Genomic DNA, 16,772 nt, shown 5'->3' with positions numbered 1-16,772 from the left:
GCTCAGGTCCCAGGGACATTCTACCACCCACACCTTTTCTGCTGAGCATCCTGTGTCCACTCCACCTTCCAGGGACTTAAAGTCCCCTTCCCTTGGAAGATGGCCATCTTGGCACTGAAGCCATCCTGATCAAGGCTCCCTCATCCATCAACTCCAGCACCCATCCCCAGATCCCCAGGATGATGGGTGAGGGGCATCTGCAAGAGCAGTCCCACACCCATCCTCAGCCAGCCCTCACCTGGCTCTCTGTTCCTGCCTTGAGGGGGTGGAGAGTCAGGGGGATTAGTGACTGAAAGGAGCACTCAGGAGCAGGGGGAGAGGAGCCATGCCAGAGGCAAGAGAACCACTGCAAATGCATGCCCTAGACCAGGGGAAGTCTGGCCTCAGGAGTCCTGACCTGAAAGGGGAAACGATGTGGGGAAGAGCCACTGCTGCCTAATTTGGGGAGGATGGAATTGACAAAGGGGGCGGGGAAGGTCTGGGTGCCAGGGAGCAGTAGTCAGGCCACGGGGCACTAAAGAGGGTTGTGCAGCCCCTATCTCCCTCTCTTGAACCAGGTAAAGGGGCAAAGTGCTCCCAAGTTCTCCCTACGTGAGGTTCCAGCCTGCCCTACAGAGGCTCTGGAAGGAACAGGGCTTGAGAAGCATCCCTGGAGACTACAGATGGGCACTGAGCTTGGGGTGCATCCTGGACCTGTGTCCATCCCTCACCTGCTCCTGCCTTCAATTTAAAGGTGAAAAACTGTTCTGAGTCCGTCACCCTTCTGAAAAGGAAAGCTCTGAGTTGTTTCTTTAGCAACTTCTGCCTCTCTGTTACAGCAAGAGGCATGGGGTTCTAGCTGGGGATGCAGGGAAAATGCCAGATAACCAGATTCCTCCACCCAAAGAGCCCAAATCCAAAGGGCAGAGAGCACGGGATGCAAGACCAGTGAGCATGCATGAGGAATGCTGTTTGCAAAAAAAAAATAGCAGCAACATTAGTTCCACCTTCATCATCCACTCCACTGCCAGCAAGAAAAAAAAAAGGGAAACAAGGGCATTGGAGGAGCCATGGGCAAGGCAAAGCTGGCGAAAAGGGGATGGCCTGAGGCCGCTGTGGCCCTGTAGCAGGACCTGGGGGACTGGCTTTTTGCCAACAGACCTTGAGCTTTGCTTGTTCCACAAAACTCCCTTCCTGGACAGGGTTGGCAGGACTGGGGAAGAGCGGATTTGACAGAATGCGTTAATCAAACATATTAGCCTGGGGTGAAAATGACTTCCCACACTTGTCATTGGTTTAAAAATAAGGGTGCGGGGCAAAAACGTAGCTGTAGGACCAAGCACACTTACTGTTTCCCTTTTAGGTTTCTTGCTGGCCAGGGAGGCAGGGTGCAACTTTGACTTTTTAAAGGGACACTGTCAAGATAAAAATCAAATGTTTTACAACTACCCCCCCAATACGGCGCTGGGGTGGTGGAACAGGGTCTCTGGTTTGCTGTCCTTCAGGCACACCATGACCTGGCACTCTGCAAACTTCACATGCATGTGGACCTCAGAACCATACTAAACCCAGCTTCTAAATCAGGGCTCTGAGAAGGCTGCCTGCACATCTGTTGGCTCCCAGGAACCACAAAGATGGTTTTACTTGCAGCCGCAAGGCTGCAGAAACCAACCCAGCTCAGAGCCCCCCACCGCCATGGTCCAGGTCACCCCACAGCAGCAGGTCTTGGCCAAGGTGGGTACCAGAGTGGGTGGATAGGTATTTAACTTCATGATTATCTTAATGGCTCCCTGCAGAAAATATCAAATGTGGACTCTTTATGGACATACGTGGAAATGGCCCAGACAGGGAACAAGAATATCCTCAGTAGGCACTCTGAACCCAGGCCAGGCCAGAGCCACTTGGTGGGTGACACAGCAAGGCCCCACTGCCTGCACTGGGGGAGGTGCCTCAGTTCACTTTGAGTAAGAGGGAGAAACAGGAAGAAACCTGCCTGATGTTCAACAACCAGGGCAGAAAGTGGGAGAGGCAAAAACAAGCAACAATAAACCCACCACCGCTAAGCAGTCAATCCCTATGAAATACTTAACTCCTTTTTCAAGCAGCAGATCACATCTACATTGTTCTTATGACCAAAACGTGTGTTGTGGGTCAAAGTGTGTGATGCTCTTAGATCAAAGCCAACATATGCTACATATGCTGCACAGCCTCAGTTCAGGAGCCCTCATGGTGACCGAGCTTAGTAAGCAAGACTGCAGGGTTGCCCCCACTAGAGTCTGGGGTGGGCTTTAGTGACAGTGACCTCTCCAGGACAACCACGCCTCTGCTGCAGCTGCCAGAACACAGCCTCAGATTGTGGGGGTGGGGGGGATATGTTGAGAATTGAACCCAGGGCCTTTGCCCTGAGCTATATCCCTAGTCTTTTGAATTTAATTTTGAGACAGTGCCTCACTAAGTTGCTCAGGCCAGCCTCAAACTTGTGTGATCCTTCTGTCTCAGTCTCCTAAGCAGCTGGGATTACAGGATGTGCCTCCACACCTAGTCAAAATCTCAGATTGTGAAAGAGGAGCCAAAACCCAAGTTCCTGGGCTTTTAAATATTTGTGTAACTTTCAGAAACACTGTATAAGCTATTACATCACACCCGTGACCAGGGTGCTCTGCCAGCCGAGGCCAAGTCTGATGCAGAGACCTACAGACGGAACCATCCAGAGCAGGCCTCTGTCTTGGAATGTGCCAGTCCATAGGCAGGGCCTTCAAAAGCCACTGAACCCCGTGGCCTCGGTGGAAAGCCAAGCAAGGGCTCCCTCACTGCCAATGCTCACAAGTAATGAGGAACAAGTAGCAAAGCCCAGACCCTGCTCAGATGTTCCCATCCTACTCACTCCCACCACTCCTTTCCCATCCATCTCGGCCTCTCCTATCCACCCCCAGCCCCAACTCTGTGCATCTGTCTCTGTGTATCCAGGTCTCTCTCCCTGCCCAAGACTGACTCTCCACTTCTCTCTCTCATTTCTCCCTTCAGGTCCTTGAAGTGGGCATTGTCTGTCTAAGGCAAGGTCTACCCACCTGGTCCCGTGAGGGAGGCTGGTGGACCATCTGTTAAGGCCCCTTTGAGTGCCCAGGCTGAGGCCAGTAGGCTGGGCACATTCAGGAGGAATGGTAACATCTCATTTACTAAGAGGCAGGGGTGTTGGTTCATCTGGCTCAGTGGAGATGGTGACAAACACTGGTGTGAACTCAGCAAAGAGGCCAGGCTTGCCTTGCAGGCTCTTCTGCTGGCAGGGGCAACAATCACCCCAGCAACCCACACCACAGGCCCAGCCTGGTCCCCCCTCACAGCTCCTGGGGGGCCCACACACCCTAGTGGACAAAGGAAGGAAGGGAGGCACTTACAGAATGCTCATCATGGTCCATGCTCTGGGCCAGGACAGGGCTGAAGGAGATGGGAGATACGGCCCCTGGCTTCTTCCGCACAGCCCGTATCTGCAGGAGGGCCCGGAATGCTGTGGCAGAGGGAGGGATTTGTTAGCAAGGGCAGCGGCTCCACCAGCTAGAGAGACCCTCAAGCCCAGGACCACACTCTTCCAACCTGTAGTAGTCCTAGGACAAGAGACATGTTTCCAACCAGGGGCTGAATGGATCCTTGATACAAGGCACCAAGCAGGGAGAGATATAACCATGACAGCAAGTATAGTTTCTAAGTGGCTGCACCATGAGCCATCCAACACCGCAGACTGTGCTAGATGGCAGCTGTGACTGGACGACACGTAGCACAGAGCCCAGACAAATCAGCAGTGAGCTTCCTGGCATCCCACACCAAGAACACTGAGGGAGGGCAAACTAGGACATGGAATCCAGGCTCCTCCTGTGGTCAGTTCCACCTACAACTGTGGCCCAGCAGTCCATGGTACCCCATCCCTAAGACTCAGCACGTGAAGAATGCAGGCCACACATCTACATTAAGCAGGTCACAAAATCAGACCAAACAAGGAGACGAGGGAGAACCTGTGCCCCAGGCTGAGGATACCTGGCCTGAGCCACAGGACTGCAGCCTTCCCTTCTAGCTTTGTTCTTCCCAGTACTACCTTCATTTTCTCTGACCTCACCTGCCTGTGATAAGGAGCCCCAACCCATCTCATGGAGGAGGAAGCAGTTTGGAGGCACACTCAAGATCACACAGTGCTCTGAACTCGACTCTGATGATGTCAACCAGAGGCCCACTCCACACCTGACGATCCCCAGGCTGGCCAGTGGATTCCAGCCACTGCCCTGAGTTCTGATCCAGGGCTCTCCTCAGAGTTGCTTCCTGACCACACCTCATTGCTTCCATTTCTCTCTCTTACACTGGCCGCAGGCCTTGCGCTGGCAAGAGACCTTCTTCTACTCGCTGTGTGACCCCAAGGCACCTGGGTCTTCTGCGATAGCCTCATCTCCATACGGTCTATCCCCAGAGACTGAGTAGCCTGGAAGGATACAGGCTGAAGACTGGAACCAGGGTTCACAGAGCTCTGTCTGAGCCCAGTAGAGAAGGGATGGGCCAAGGACAAGGGCCTGCTCAGCTGGCCCACCCCAGCCTACACACCTGTTTCATCTCAGCTCTGACCTCCCTGGTCCCTGGGCCCCTGCACCAGGCTCTGACAACCCATAACCCCAGGAGGCCAGGGCAAGCTAGAACACTGGGACTTAGCTCCAGCATGAGTCCTGCCAGCCACTGGGAGACTTGAGCTACTGGGTGGCCGTGGGATGCTGGACTCTCAGAGGACACAGCAGGGAGATGCAATGAGTATTGACAGACATGTTCCAGAAAGGGGGCACCCAGACCAACCAAGCCCTAGGGACAATTCTCACGGCACTGCTGCCTCTACTTTGGAGTACTGTAGGTGCAAGAGCCGGCACATGAGGGCCACTCATAGGACAGTCTCGGCCCTATCACTGCACACTTTCTGAGGAGGAGGGGTTCATCAAGTGCCCACCTGGCCACTTATGCTGTGAGATCTTAAGCAAACCCGGCAGGGCCAACAGAGTCCACAGGCTCCCTGTCCCGTCCCACCTGGGGTCTCTTCCTGCGCTCTGGACTCCATATCATACATCCTTGCCTTCCATGTCTGTCCACCCAGCATGCCCTGTAGCCCTAAGGAACTGGCACTATGCATGCCTGCACACAGCCACCCTTTCCATGCCACCTGGTTCCCACCAGTACAATCACTATGACATACTGCTGCTTTCATTAGGGTTGAGATGAACCAAAACCCCACCCAAATCCACCTCTGCCTCTTATTAGCCATGACCTTACTAGTTTCCTGAGTCCAAGATAGTGACGGGTGGCCTAACTTCAACTCACTTTAATTTTTAATCAAAGTCTTTTTATATAACCTTTAAAATAAAGATTTCATTCACTGATCAATTTCTACCTAGTTCAAGTTATCACTATACACATTTACTCTGGAACACCCCATACCAGTGAGGCCAGTATGGACACAAACTTTAATCACTGCTGGCAACATCACTCTGTTTAAAGACCAAGGGTACCAACAGGGGACAGCTCCCACAAACTACCCAGACCAGGGCTGCCAGGTGGGCAGAACCTTCCAGGCGCAGGCCCTGGGTGCACTCACGCAGCCGGCAGATGGGGCAGTTATTGGCCTGATAGCGCAGCGTGTCAGCACAGGAGGTGCAGAGGCACAGGTGGCGGCAGGGCAGGATCAACGTGTCCCGGAGGTCTGACAGACACACCACGCACTCGCTGCTATTGTCACTGTTCTCATCGTCTGAGGGCTGCGGGAACAAGGGCCTGTGGGTCAGCGGCCTCCTGAGGGTCAAAGGCTAAGTGTCACACTGCCTGGAGCACACTTTCCTATGCCCAGCTATGCCACTACCATTCACACTCCCTAGGGGCTGCCATGGCAATGGGAAGCCCAGAGATGGGTGGGGTACCAGGCAGAACTTCTGAGAAGCCACAGCTCAGAACCAGGGTGGCCACCAGGCTTATTTAGAAGGGAGAACCTGTTCCCCTCCCCAAACCACAAGAATGTGGCCCTCTTTCTGCTCCATACACCCAAAGAGAAAATGCCGAAGAAATGCACTGCTAAGGGACACATCTTAGCCAAGTATGGTGACACATGCCTCTAATCCCAGCACTCAGCCACACAGCGAGGCTGAGGCAGGGAGATGGTAAGTTTGAGTCCAGCCTGAGCTGGACTTAACAAGACCCTGTCTCAAGATAAAGGGCTGGGCCAGAGATTTAGCTCAGTGGCACTGCACCTGCCTTGTAAGTGCAGGGTCCTGAGTTTGATCCCTGGTACCAAAAGAAAAAAAAAAGATAAAGGGCTGGAAATGTAGCTCAGTGTGAAAGTCCTGGGTTCAATCCCCAATACCCCAAAAACCAAACAAACAAAAAAAAAAAAGAGAGAGAGAGGCCGGGGATTTAGCTCAGTGGTTCTGCTGCCTGCTTGGCAAGCACAAGGTCCTGAATTCGATCCCCGGTACCAAAAAAAAAAAAACCAGAACGAGGAACACATCTCTACAATGGTCCGGGAACCCATGAACTCAAACTGATAAAAACAAACAAGCCTAACTTGTTGGAGATATCATTAAATAAATAATATCATTAAATAATCAAAGCTTCCATAAAGCAAACCAGCACATGGATTGAGAGAAAAAGTTTTAAACAGGCATCAAAAAACTATACCTGCCACATACTTCTGCAAATACAGTTTTACTGAAACGTGGCCACACCTCTATGTTGTCTATAGCTGCTTAGGAGCAACAGCTGCAGTTCTGAGTAGATGCCACAGAAGCCATATGGCCCATAAGGCCAAAAATATTTATTCTCTGGTCCTTCATAAAATATTACCCAGACACTGCCATAAAGCATGTGGATGAGCAGACCATGCCTGATTCTGGCTTGCTCACTGCAGCTGGAGTAGGACTTTCAGAGGTTTAAAACAACAGTGATCAAGGCCAGGAATTTAGCTCAGTGGCACCGCGCCTGTCTTGCAACCACAAGGTCCTGAGTTTGATCCTCAGTACCAAAAAACAAACAAACAAACAACAGTGAGCAGCTTAATTCACACGGTGTGCCTTCAAAAAAAAATGAGGTCAACTAGGTCCCACTTTCACACTCTGCTCCCTAGTCCCTTGACCAGGCTGCAGGGAGGCAGGGGGTGTCCAGCAGGGAGCAGTGATGGTGACCACTGACTGCAAGGAAAAGACCCAAGGCAGCACAAGAAGTGGAGGAAGTATGGTCCCTCGGTCCCAGGCTGCTCTGGAGGACATAGATAAAGTTTGCAAAATGAACCTGCAAACAAAAAGGACAAAATGTCTCATAAACTTTAACTTTTTTTTTTTTTTTTTTTTTTTAAACTTTAACTTTTTAAAAAGAATTAAGAGGGCCGGGGATTTAGCTCAGTGGTTTTGCCATCTGCTGTGCAAGCACAAGGACCCAAGTTTGATCCCCAGTACCAAAAAAAAAATAAAAATAATTAAGAAAAAAATAATGCTACCTGGGAGTCCAGGGCCTCCAGGGGAAGATAGGAAGGAAACTGGTTCTTTCCACACACCCCTCTGGATGATTACAGCAATGCATCCCCGTGAGTTGGCTTCTGTATGTCGGGGGGGGGGGGGGTTGGATGGCCTAGAGTCCAGGCAGGTTCCCACAAGGACACACCTTGGTCTCCTGGTTGTTCTTGTTCTCGATGCCATAGATCTCCTGCAGTAGGTAGCTGACTCGGTCCACCTGAGGACAGAAAAGATGTGGTGGGCCTGGCCAGGGCCCATTAGAGGGCTCCTTTGCACCCATCTGAGCCTACATGACCTCCAAGGTACAGAAAATGGGCCCAGGGCAAGGGTGGCTGGGAATCCTGTGGGCCTGTGCAGCTCTACTCCTAGGTGGTGGGCATATGCCAGGAGAAGGGCATGGAAACCTCCTCTGCCCAGCAACCCTGCCCATGTTCCCACCCCTGCTAAATTCTCATAGTGCTTTAAATAGAAGGCCACCAGGAATGGCATCCCAGTATCAACCATAAAATTAATGATCTCAAAAAAACCCTGCACTAGTCTACAGCTTTTACCTGTTCTAAGATTTTCCATCCTTCCTTCCAAAAAAGTGGCAAAGTCAACCCAGGTCTGCCGAACACTGCCTCGTTTCCGGCAGTGTATGAGAGAAGAAGCTGCAGCCTTTCTGTTTTCTGTCTTTCCTCCCTCTTCTACCCACCCAGCAAGTATTTACTGAGTGCTAACTGTTCCAGGCACCTTGGTTCAACCCAGACAAGACTCGGGGCCGACAAGAGTGACCATGCTACACAGTGGTGTGCAACCCATGCCTACTACCCCAAGATGTAGAATTTGACATTGTGGAATGTAGCACCGAAGAGGGGTGCACCTCCATGTCACAGGCTCCTGCACAGCTACTATGGCCAAGGAAGAACAGCCCACAGAGCCTACAGACACGTGTACCCATGTGCATGTCTTTTAAATCAAAAGGAGTTATGATGTTTTGCCTGACACTTACAATCTGCTTCTGCTTTAACGGCTTCACAGAGAAGCTGCCGTCCACGTGCTGTGGGGGAAAGACGCAGAGACACAGGTTAAATTTTAGGTCAAACTGGCAACTCCAAGCACTCCAGCTTGGCCAGCTGAGGCCTTCCCTGGCCAATACATATCAAGAGTTGACAAAAGGAACAATGTGAAGATTAAGGAGCCGGGTCAGGATTTCTCCAACTATGGTCCTCAGGCCTGGCTCCAAAACTACCTGGGCAACTTTCTAAAAATACTAGCTCCTGGGCCCTGTCCTGCCCTACAAATGCAACTCAAACCGAAAACCACCCAGAGGCCCCACCACCACTACCATCACACTCAAGCTCAAGACTACTCAGGGTTTCCCAACATCCCAAAGCAGCACTCAGATGGCAAAAACTAACACAAAGAAGTTCCTGCTCTCAGAGGGCCTGCCTTTTTTAGGAAGCCAGCACACGTGCATGCCCACGTATACATAAACAGTATGGCTCAGAGTGTTAAAAATGTTAGAACAAGCAGTATCCAGGGAAATACGCAGCTCAGTTTGACAAGGTTAATTACAGTATTAGACCTGAGATCTTACAACACTAATTATGCTCCATGAGTTAAGACCAGCGCTCAGGATTGTCTGGTAAGGCTGATGGATTCTTAGGGAAATTTCTAGAATGTAGGACTACAAAAATAAAGTGGCTTCTCACTGGGCTCTAAGTTGGAAGCACAGAATAGAATGCTTGCCAGAGACAACAGTCCATCTCTGCCTCAGCCAGAAAATGCAGATGTGTAGTTACCGTATCTCTTCGTGTGTGTGTGTGTGTGTGTGTGTGTGTGTGTGAGAGAGAGAGAGAGAGAGAGAGAGAGAGAGAGAGAGAGAGAGAGAGAGAGAGAAAGACTGATTCGTATTTTAATGACATGGGAGTAAGAACTAGAAATCTCCTGGCTTTGAGACACTGTATGTAAGCTCCTTTCCATTTTGTAGTTATGCCCAATCTTTTCCCCAAGTCCTACACTTTCCTCCTCCTACATCTGCCATGAGTCACAGTGCTTGGCTTTTGTTGGTTCATATGACTTGGGAATTTTGCATAAGAGATTCTGATGAGGTTTGGGGATGTTGAGGGAAGGTATCTGGTAGGACAGGACTCCCTCACAGGTACCAACTGAACATGGAGACAAAGTTATTCTAGCATATACAAAGTGGGAAGTAAGAAGACAGCCCTCTCCCTCTGCCCTTCCAGGTTTTACAGCAGCACTTTCTGCTCTGTCCTCACTGCCCACTCCAGGTTAAAAGGAGGGCTAAGGCAGTCTTCCTCTAGGCTTCCTGCACATGTATTGAATTTGCTTCCTCTTGAGAGCCCTGTGTCCAGTGGCTCCATGAACGTCATGGCCAGAAAGGAATTCTAGAGGACACACAGAAAGGACACCCTGGTCCCATCTCCTCTAAGCTTGCGTTCATCTTCCCCATCAGCATAGGAGGTTCCAAATCAGCAAGACCAAATGTGTCTCAAGTACCAAAAGTCACAATTCACTTTACATATGGTTTGGCTGTAATTCTAACACAACCCTGGGCCCATGCCAGGTGTTGTTCCTGGGTTTGCAGTCACCGGTTCACTGATGAACTGATTAGTTATGGAGGGTGGAAGTATATCCTTATTCTTGATTTTAACTCCCCATTCTTTTTCCAAGCTCATCCCATCACCATCACTGCCCTGGTTCACACAGATGCTGACTGTCCAGATTTCCAAGTGAGAGTGGATCCTGATCCACACAGCATTCACCAAGGTTCTTGCTTTAAAGTGCTAAATGGCCCGATGTTAAAGGTGGACTCTGTACCCATTTTAGTCATCTAGTAATAGGGCATGGCATGCACAGACTTTCATAAGGTTGGCTATGTGGTCCAGTAGCCTGATCCTGGTTACCATGTCTTCTAACCAGGGCAGCCCTGGGAAGAACAGCTGGGGGACCCAGGGCTGCAAAGGGAGGAGGCTGGCTTCTACCCAGAGGACTCACATCAGCGCTGTCTACAGCTCGGCCTGGGAAAGCACACTCAACCTCACCACAGAATAAACAAGTCAGAGAGGCCCCAGACCCATCCCTGAAGAGCCCCTGGACTCCGCAGGGAAGGCACTCAGGGGCTGCAGGAGCTTGCAAGGGCAGGGCTGGGGCCCACAGGACACAGGTATGGTGGTAAGTCCTGAGCCGGAGCCTGTTCTCCACCAGGTCCTGGTCTCCTGGTACTGAAACACTTCACAACTGCAGAGTGCTGGGGAAATTCAAAGGGCATAGGAAGGGTGGGGTCGGGGGGGCATTATCACATACTCCCTACCTCCAGCAAGCTTCTCAGTGAGCAGGGACCTACATAGGTCTGGGGTTGTGTTAGGAGGCAGCAGACCCTCATTCACCCCAGCATTATCACTGATCATCTTCTGCCTGGTCATGGCCAGCTGAGGCTACAATGACAAATCAGAGGCCAGTTCTGCCCTCACAGACATCAAACAAGAAAGGACAGTGTTTTACCAAGTGGGGCAGGAAAGGCTTCCCACAGAACAAGGCCTGCCTGGTCCAGCGGGGTCAAGGTGCCAGGTAGAAGGGGCAGAGCACAGGCAAATGAAGAGGGGCAGTGCACCCAGGAGGTACTATGACAGGTCCCAGGTGACACCTGAGAACACCAGGCCTGGTGGGAAAGAGCCAGGACAGGAAGAGGCAACAACCTTGACACTTTTCACACCCCAGTGAAATGTTAAGTCTATGGCAAACGGACCTTGCCCACCTCCTAGCCTGTGTAGGAAGGTTTTAAAGGATCCACAGGGCTAGCCTCATTCTAGAATGTCCTCCCCTTGTCACTCCAAATCCCCTCTGAAAAGCTTCTCAGTGGGTACACACTCAGCCTCAGATCTAGTCTCCTGGGAATCAAGGAATGACCAGAGAATCTTCCACCTGTCCAGGATGGACACCTGCCCCCCTGTACCAAGCCCTGACCCCTACACCTCAGGCTTTTGGTTTCAAAACCTACCCCTCATCGCTTCTCAGCCTTTTGGCTAAGATCAAGTGCAAAACCTATCCCTCTGCCCCTGCTCCCGGGACAGCAACTGGGACGACACTTACCTTTTCAAAGGCAGCCAAAAGCACATGGGCATGGCCGGTCACTTCCACAACTGAAAGGGGACAGAGACCACAGAGGGGAGAGCAGTCATGCCAAAGTGTAGGGCAAAGTGAACTTGCTGCCTGCCTAGCTTCCTGTGCCCCTTCCCTTCCAGCATGGTTTTCCAGAGCCGCACCTGAGGGCAAGCACCCAGAGCTGCTCTAGGGCTCATCCTCATCTTGTCCACCTCTGCCCAGGGGTTTATGCCTCCTCCAGTAGCTCCCTGGTCTCCCTGTCCTCCAAGCTCCCCTACACAGCCACTCCACAGCCCTTCATCCCTTGTGAAAGGGACTCCTCTTGCTGGCTGAGGTGGGAACGGCCCCAGGAATGGCCTCCTCCCTACAGTGGGGCCCATACACACTCAAAAGGCAGGAGTAATGGGAAAGGCCAACACTGCTCACCATCTCCCTCATCCACCACGGCCTGGATGACCACTGGAAATATGCCCCGGTCCAGGTCGAAGTTCAACTGAGGAGGAAAGGAGGCAAAAATGGTCAGGACCTGTGGCTGTCAAAGACTGAGATGGAGGAAAAGCAGGTAACAGGATGGCATCAGACAAAGATCAAAGGATGGGGACAGAATGCGTCAAGGACACCCACAGTGTAATGCAACTATCACCACCATCACTTCCAAATTGTTTTCATTACTAAAAACAAACTATGAATTAGCCATTAACTCCCCACTCCCTTCCCTCAGCCCCTGGCAACCATCCTTTCTTGTCTTTGTGGATGTGCCTGTTCTGGACATTTCCTGTAAGTCGAATCATGCAATTTGAGCCTTTCATGCCTGACTTCTTTCAGTGAGTACAATGCTTTCAAAGTTCATCCATGTTGAAGTGTATATCATAATTTCACTCTTTTTCATAGCTGTACAGTATTCCACTGTATGGATGAACTACATTCTGTTTATCCATTCTCTGGGGCTGTTTCTACATCACTGCCATCATGAACAGGGCTGCTATAGTCACTAGGTACAAATATGTTTGCATCTTTGTTTTCCATTCTCTTAGGTGTTTCCCTCAGAGAGCTGGGTCATATTAAACAGCTGAAGTGGTTGAAAAAAAGCCATCTGGCTTGGCCCTCACTAGAGTCAAAGGAGAGTGCACAGTTAGTCCCAGGTCAAGGAGAAGCCTCCTTGCTACTCTTAGGTGAAGGGTGCTCTACCTCTGGCTCAAAAGGTCCCAAAAACTCAGCTCAGCCTCAGCTCTGGCTCCAAGCCCAACCACAGCAGACTCAGCTTTCTGGCTGGTATAGATCTACTCCGCGCAGATGCTGATCTTCACCATATGCCCTACCAGCTAACCCCTGCTCTGGGCCTCAAGAAAGGCTTCCCTGAACCCCCACATGTAAGTGGGCCCCCAATAAACACTGGCTCTTGTGTTCTCCGAGTCACCAAACCCATTGTATTAGGATGGTCACCAGGTGATCCTCAGTCCACCTGACTTCTTGCTGTACGGAAGCTGTGGAGGATGGAGCCCTGGTTGCCATGACCCTCTTGGTGTCTGATAAGACACATGCAGTTGTTTGTTTAGTCTCAATAAAGATTTGCTAAAAGAATGGAAGCCAGTTAAACAATGAACATACTAAAAAACACCAATCTATACATACACTTGGAATGAATGGCCTGTATTGTGAATTATATCACACAAAGCTGTTAAAAAGCAAAGAACATAGAATAGATGAGACATCAAAAAGAAAGGGCCCCAAGAGAAGGAGGTAGGAGAGGGAAGATGAAGAATTAAGATGTTTTGCATACATGTGCCAACTCCTAGTGATGAATATAATCATTATGTCCTACAACATGTTCCAGTTAAAAAAAAGTAAGAGGAAAGGCCAGTGATGGTGGCTCCAGCTCAGGCTCCTGCAGTGGGGCCAAGGAGAAGAGTACTCTACCTCCAGAATTCAAAGAGCTGCCTTGCTTAGCCAGGACTGCACAGGGAAAGAGGCACCAACAATTGCCTGCACAGTGGGATGTCACACTGGAGCGGCTCCTGGGCTGGCACACTGGCACCCTATGCCCACCACTAAAAATGCCCTGGGAGGGCCGGGGATTTAGCTCAGTGGTTCTGCCACCTGCCTCGCTAGCACAAGGTCCCGAGTTCAATCCCCAGTGCAAAAAAAAAAAAAAATTCCCTGGGAGTGGAGACATCCAGAAACTACAAAGCCCCAATTAGAATAGCACCTCAGTAGAGACCAGGTCACTATTCTTCCATGAGGGTTAGGCTGAACTAGCCTGGAGCACAGGACACGCAGTCTTGTCTTCCTTCACCAGGTGTCCCTCATGAGGTAGGCAGCAGAAGCAAAGCCTGGGCACGTCCCCACCCAGTGGCCCAGGGTGAATCTCGTTTTTAATCTTCTGAGTCTCACTTTCCCACTTTGTAAAATGGGGTCACTATTGCACCTACCACATAGAGTTTCAACAATGAAGTGTAAGTGAAGTCCTCCCACCTGGCACACACAGAGACACTGGTGGTGGGGGCTTTTACAGTTGGGAACATTTACAGAAGAGGAAACTGTTTCTTCCTGAGATTTGTCAACATGGGATTTCCTACTGAGAATACAGAAAAAAAGGACTAGGAACAGACTAAAGAGCAGTCAGAGAGGAAGGACCAGAAGAAACATGCAGGTAACAGAAATGTCCAACTGCAGCCTAGGGAGGCCACCCAGCACAAGGTGAAGGTGCCAGCACCCAGGTTGCTCAGGGCTATGTCCATGCTGTGGTGACACCACATCAGCAACCAGTCCGGCTGCTCGTCCTAGCACAAGGACACCAGCCTCACAGCTGCCACCCCTGCTCCACCGGCAGAGAGCTACAGCAAGGCTTCCAGCTGTTCAGAGACCACAAGCTCCATGCTCAACTACCCCATCCACACCAGAGGACCTGCAATCCAAGTCCACAAAGGCTTGGTTCCACAGTGATCCTGAGGGAAGGTCACAAGTTGGGCCACTGGAGCCCAGGGCACAGAGACCGATGCCTACATGGTCAGAAGTGGCCAGGTGGAGACACAGGTACAGGGGCTGCATAGAGAAGGTGGTGAGGTACCTGAGGGTCTGGTCTACACCAGCAGGGAAAGACATGGGGAGGGAGGTACTGGCACAGAGCCATACTCGGTAAGAATCTGGTTCCTCACCTGTTCAGTGTGAACAAGCCTTGACCCAAGCCTCAGTTTCCCCTCAGCAAAAGGACAGAAGCCAGATACTGGGAAATAAGGTACAGCGCAAAGGAGGGAGGATAAATGGAAGCAATGGGGTAGGGAGACTGGCAAAGAAACTGTAACCCACGAAAGGGGCCTCTAAGGAGGACTGTAAGTGCTGACAGAGTTGTCTACAGCACGATTTAGAAAAGAAGCAAAAGTAAAAGGACTGAAGGGGTGCCACCCAGTTTTTTGTTTGTTTTTGTTTTTTATAAATGGAGTTTATTGCAGGTCCACTGTGCCTTTTTGTTGTACTGGGGATCAAACTCAGGACCTTGCACTTTCGAGGCAGGCAGCAGAACCACTGAGCTAAATCCCCAGCCTCGACACGCAGTTTTAACAGACACTGCCATGCTGCTGTCCTGGGCCAATGACAATGTAGGGACCCTGCCTTCACACCTACCTAAAGCCTGCACCTGGGGCTGAAGTCAATTCAGGGGCCCCACCCTCACATCTCCCAGGGCCAATGACAATGCAGGGGCCCCATCTTTTACACCTCCCCAAAGCCAGTACCCGATCTCCTTGATAGTTGCTCCCTGCTCAGCCTCACTCACCTAGGCAGCTGACATCAGCCACCTTGGTCCCTCACCTGACACTGACCTGGGTAGCCACTCCTAGTGCTCACCAACAAGAGGGATTTCACCAGCAGGCACCAAAGTCCATGCTTTGGGAAAGAACACAGGAGGAGGAAGGGTTCTGCTGAGAACTACCTCGTCGTCTTTCCACTCGGAGAAGTCGATCTTGAAGGAAGGCAGTGAGAAGTGCTGGCTCACTCCCCTCTTGTAGTGGATGGTCTCCGACTGCAGGGCCGGGCTCTTGGGGCTGTACCTGAGGGTGGCAGAGATGGGTGAAACCATTGCAGGGCCGAGGCCTGCGCCCACCCTTGGGCCTTCCTCCCTGATCTGGCTGGGCTGCCCTTGCTCTTTAGAGGGCTCCCACAGCCTCCCTCTGCTGGACACATGCCTCTGCCCAGTCCTGCCTGGTGACAGATTCTTCCAGAGCTCACACCTGCCTGATTCCTTGCAGGAGACATCCTTGCCTGGTACAAGTGGGCTATGAGTGGCACCTGTTTCTTGCCTTCCATAATTTAGCTATACTGTTTTACATCAGGAATCACACCGAAGCCCTGAGTGACTCAAACGGGCATGTCAGCTAGCAGAGATGGGCTAGTATTGCTCCTTTGCTAATTGCTGTCACCGACACCTAAGTCCTGGTCTGTGAAGTGGCAGGACCCTTCTGAGTTACGTGCAGCTGAGGTCAGTGTGACCCCAATTAAAACCCTTTCCCCTGAACTATCGCTTCTCACTGACCTTGTGGGATGCTTGCTAATTGTGCCTGGTCCCAGTAACGGTTTCTTCTACCCTAGCAAGACAAGCAGTGCCAACTTCCTGACAGCCCTGTCTGGCGCCATCATGTCAGGTGTTCGGCAGGAATTCACTAGATGACTCCAAAGCTCCCTACCTCCCTATTCCTTCCCACGACTGTATTCAATAAATACCGGATGTGCTTGGGGGCCTTTGTCTTTGCTGCCATCAGGAGCACTGACCAGGACCCAAGACTCGGCCTCTCCACTCTAAGTCTTGTTTCTGTCTGTTCTTGAATTTACTTTGTGCTGTGGTGGCTCACAGGCCAGGACCCAGGGCAGAGGTCCTGGTAAGTCCCCTTTCCGCGCTCCCTACAATTCCTCTACTACCTTCCTAAACATAGTACACCTGTCTACTGGGTTTACTTTTTCTGAATGAGTACACAGTCCTCCCTTCTGCCCCTCACACTTGCTTCCTGCCCCCATTCCAGAAGAGCACCCTGGAATGACTCCTGAGTTGTCAATGCCCATCACACCCTCACAGTGTCCAGGTAGCAGCCACCTACACTCTGTTCTTTCCTCTTTTTTTTTCTCTTTTGGTCCAGGGGATTGAACTCAGGACCTTGTGCTTTCGAGGCAGGCATG

General features: G+C 51.2%; 1 protein-coding gene across 6 annotated transcripts in view; it reads right to left on the bottom strand.

The window, feature by feature from the left end:
• Nucleotides 1–16,772, bottom strand: part of Mgrn1 (mahogunin ring finger 1) — a 53,727-nt gene that overhangs the window by 6,983 nt on the left and 29,972 nt on the right. For 3 of the 6 annotated variants that reach the window (XM_021244468.2, XM_004864809.4, XM_087202698.1), the window contains 8 exons: nt 15,535–15,652; nt 12,033–12,099; nt 11,595–11,644; nt 8,491–8,538; nt 7,648–7,716; nt 5,597–5,756; nt 3,375–3,484; nt 1,329–1,394 (listed from right to left, as the gene is read on the bottom strand). In XM_021244468.2, the coding sequence (XP_021100127.1) occupies nt 1,329–1,394; nt 3,375–3,484; nt 5,597–5,756; nt 7,648–7,716; nt 8,491–8,538; nt 11,595–11,644; nt 12,033–12,099; nt 15,535–15,652 (688 nt within the window). The remainder of the gene's footprint in view (nt 1–1,328; nt 1,395–3,374; nt 3,485–5,596; nt 5,757–7,647; nt 7,717–8,490; nt 8,539–11,594; nt 11,645–12,032; nt 12,100–15,534; nt 15,653–16,772) is intronic. The other 3 variants (XM_087202697.1, XM_004864810.4, XM_087202699.1) reach the window with 1 other exon arrangement.

Source organism: Heterocephalus glaber, unplaced genomic scaffold (genome assembly GCF_053883595.1).
Source record: "Heterocephalus glaber isolate CG9 unplaced genomic scaffold, H.glaber_assembly_v1.0 deba00001781, whole genome shotgun sequence".
Classification (NCBI taxonomy): domain Eukaryota; kingdom Metazoa; phylum Chordata; class Mammalia; order Rodentia; family Bathyergidae; genus Heterocephalus; species Heterocephalus glaber.
The sequence above is the reverse complement of the archived record's forward strand: the minus strand, read 5'-3'. Positions and strand labels throughout refer to the sequence as shown.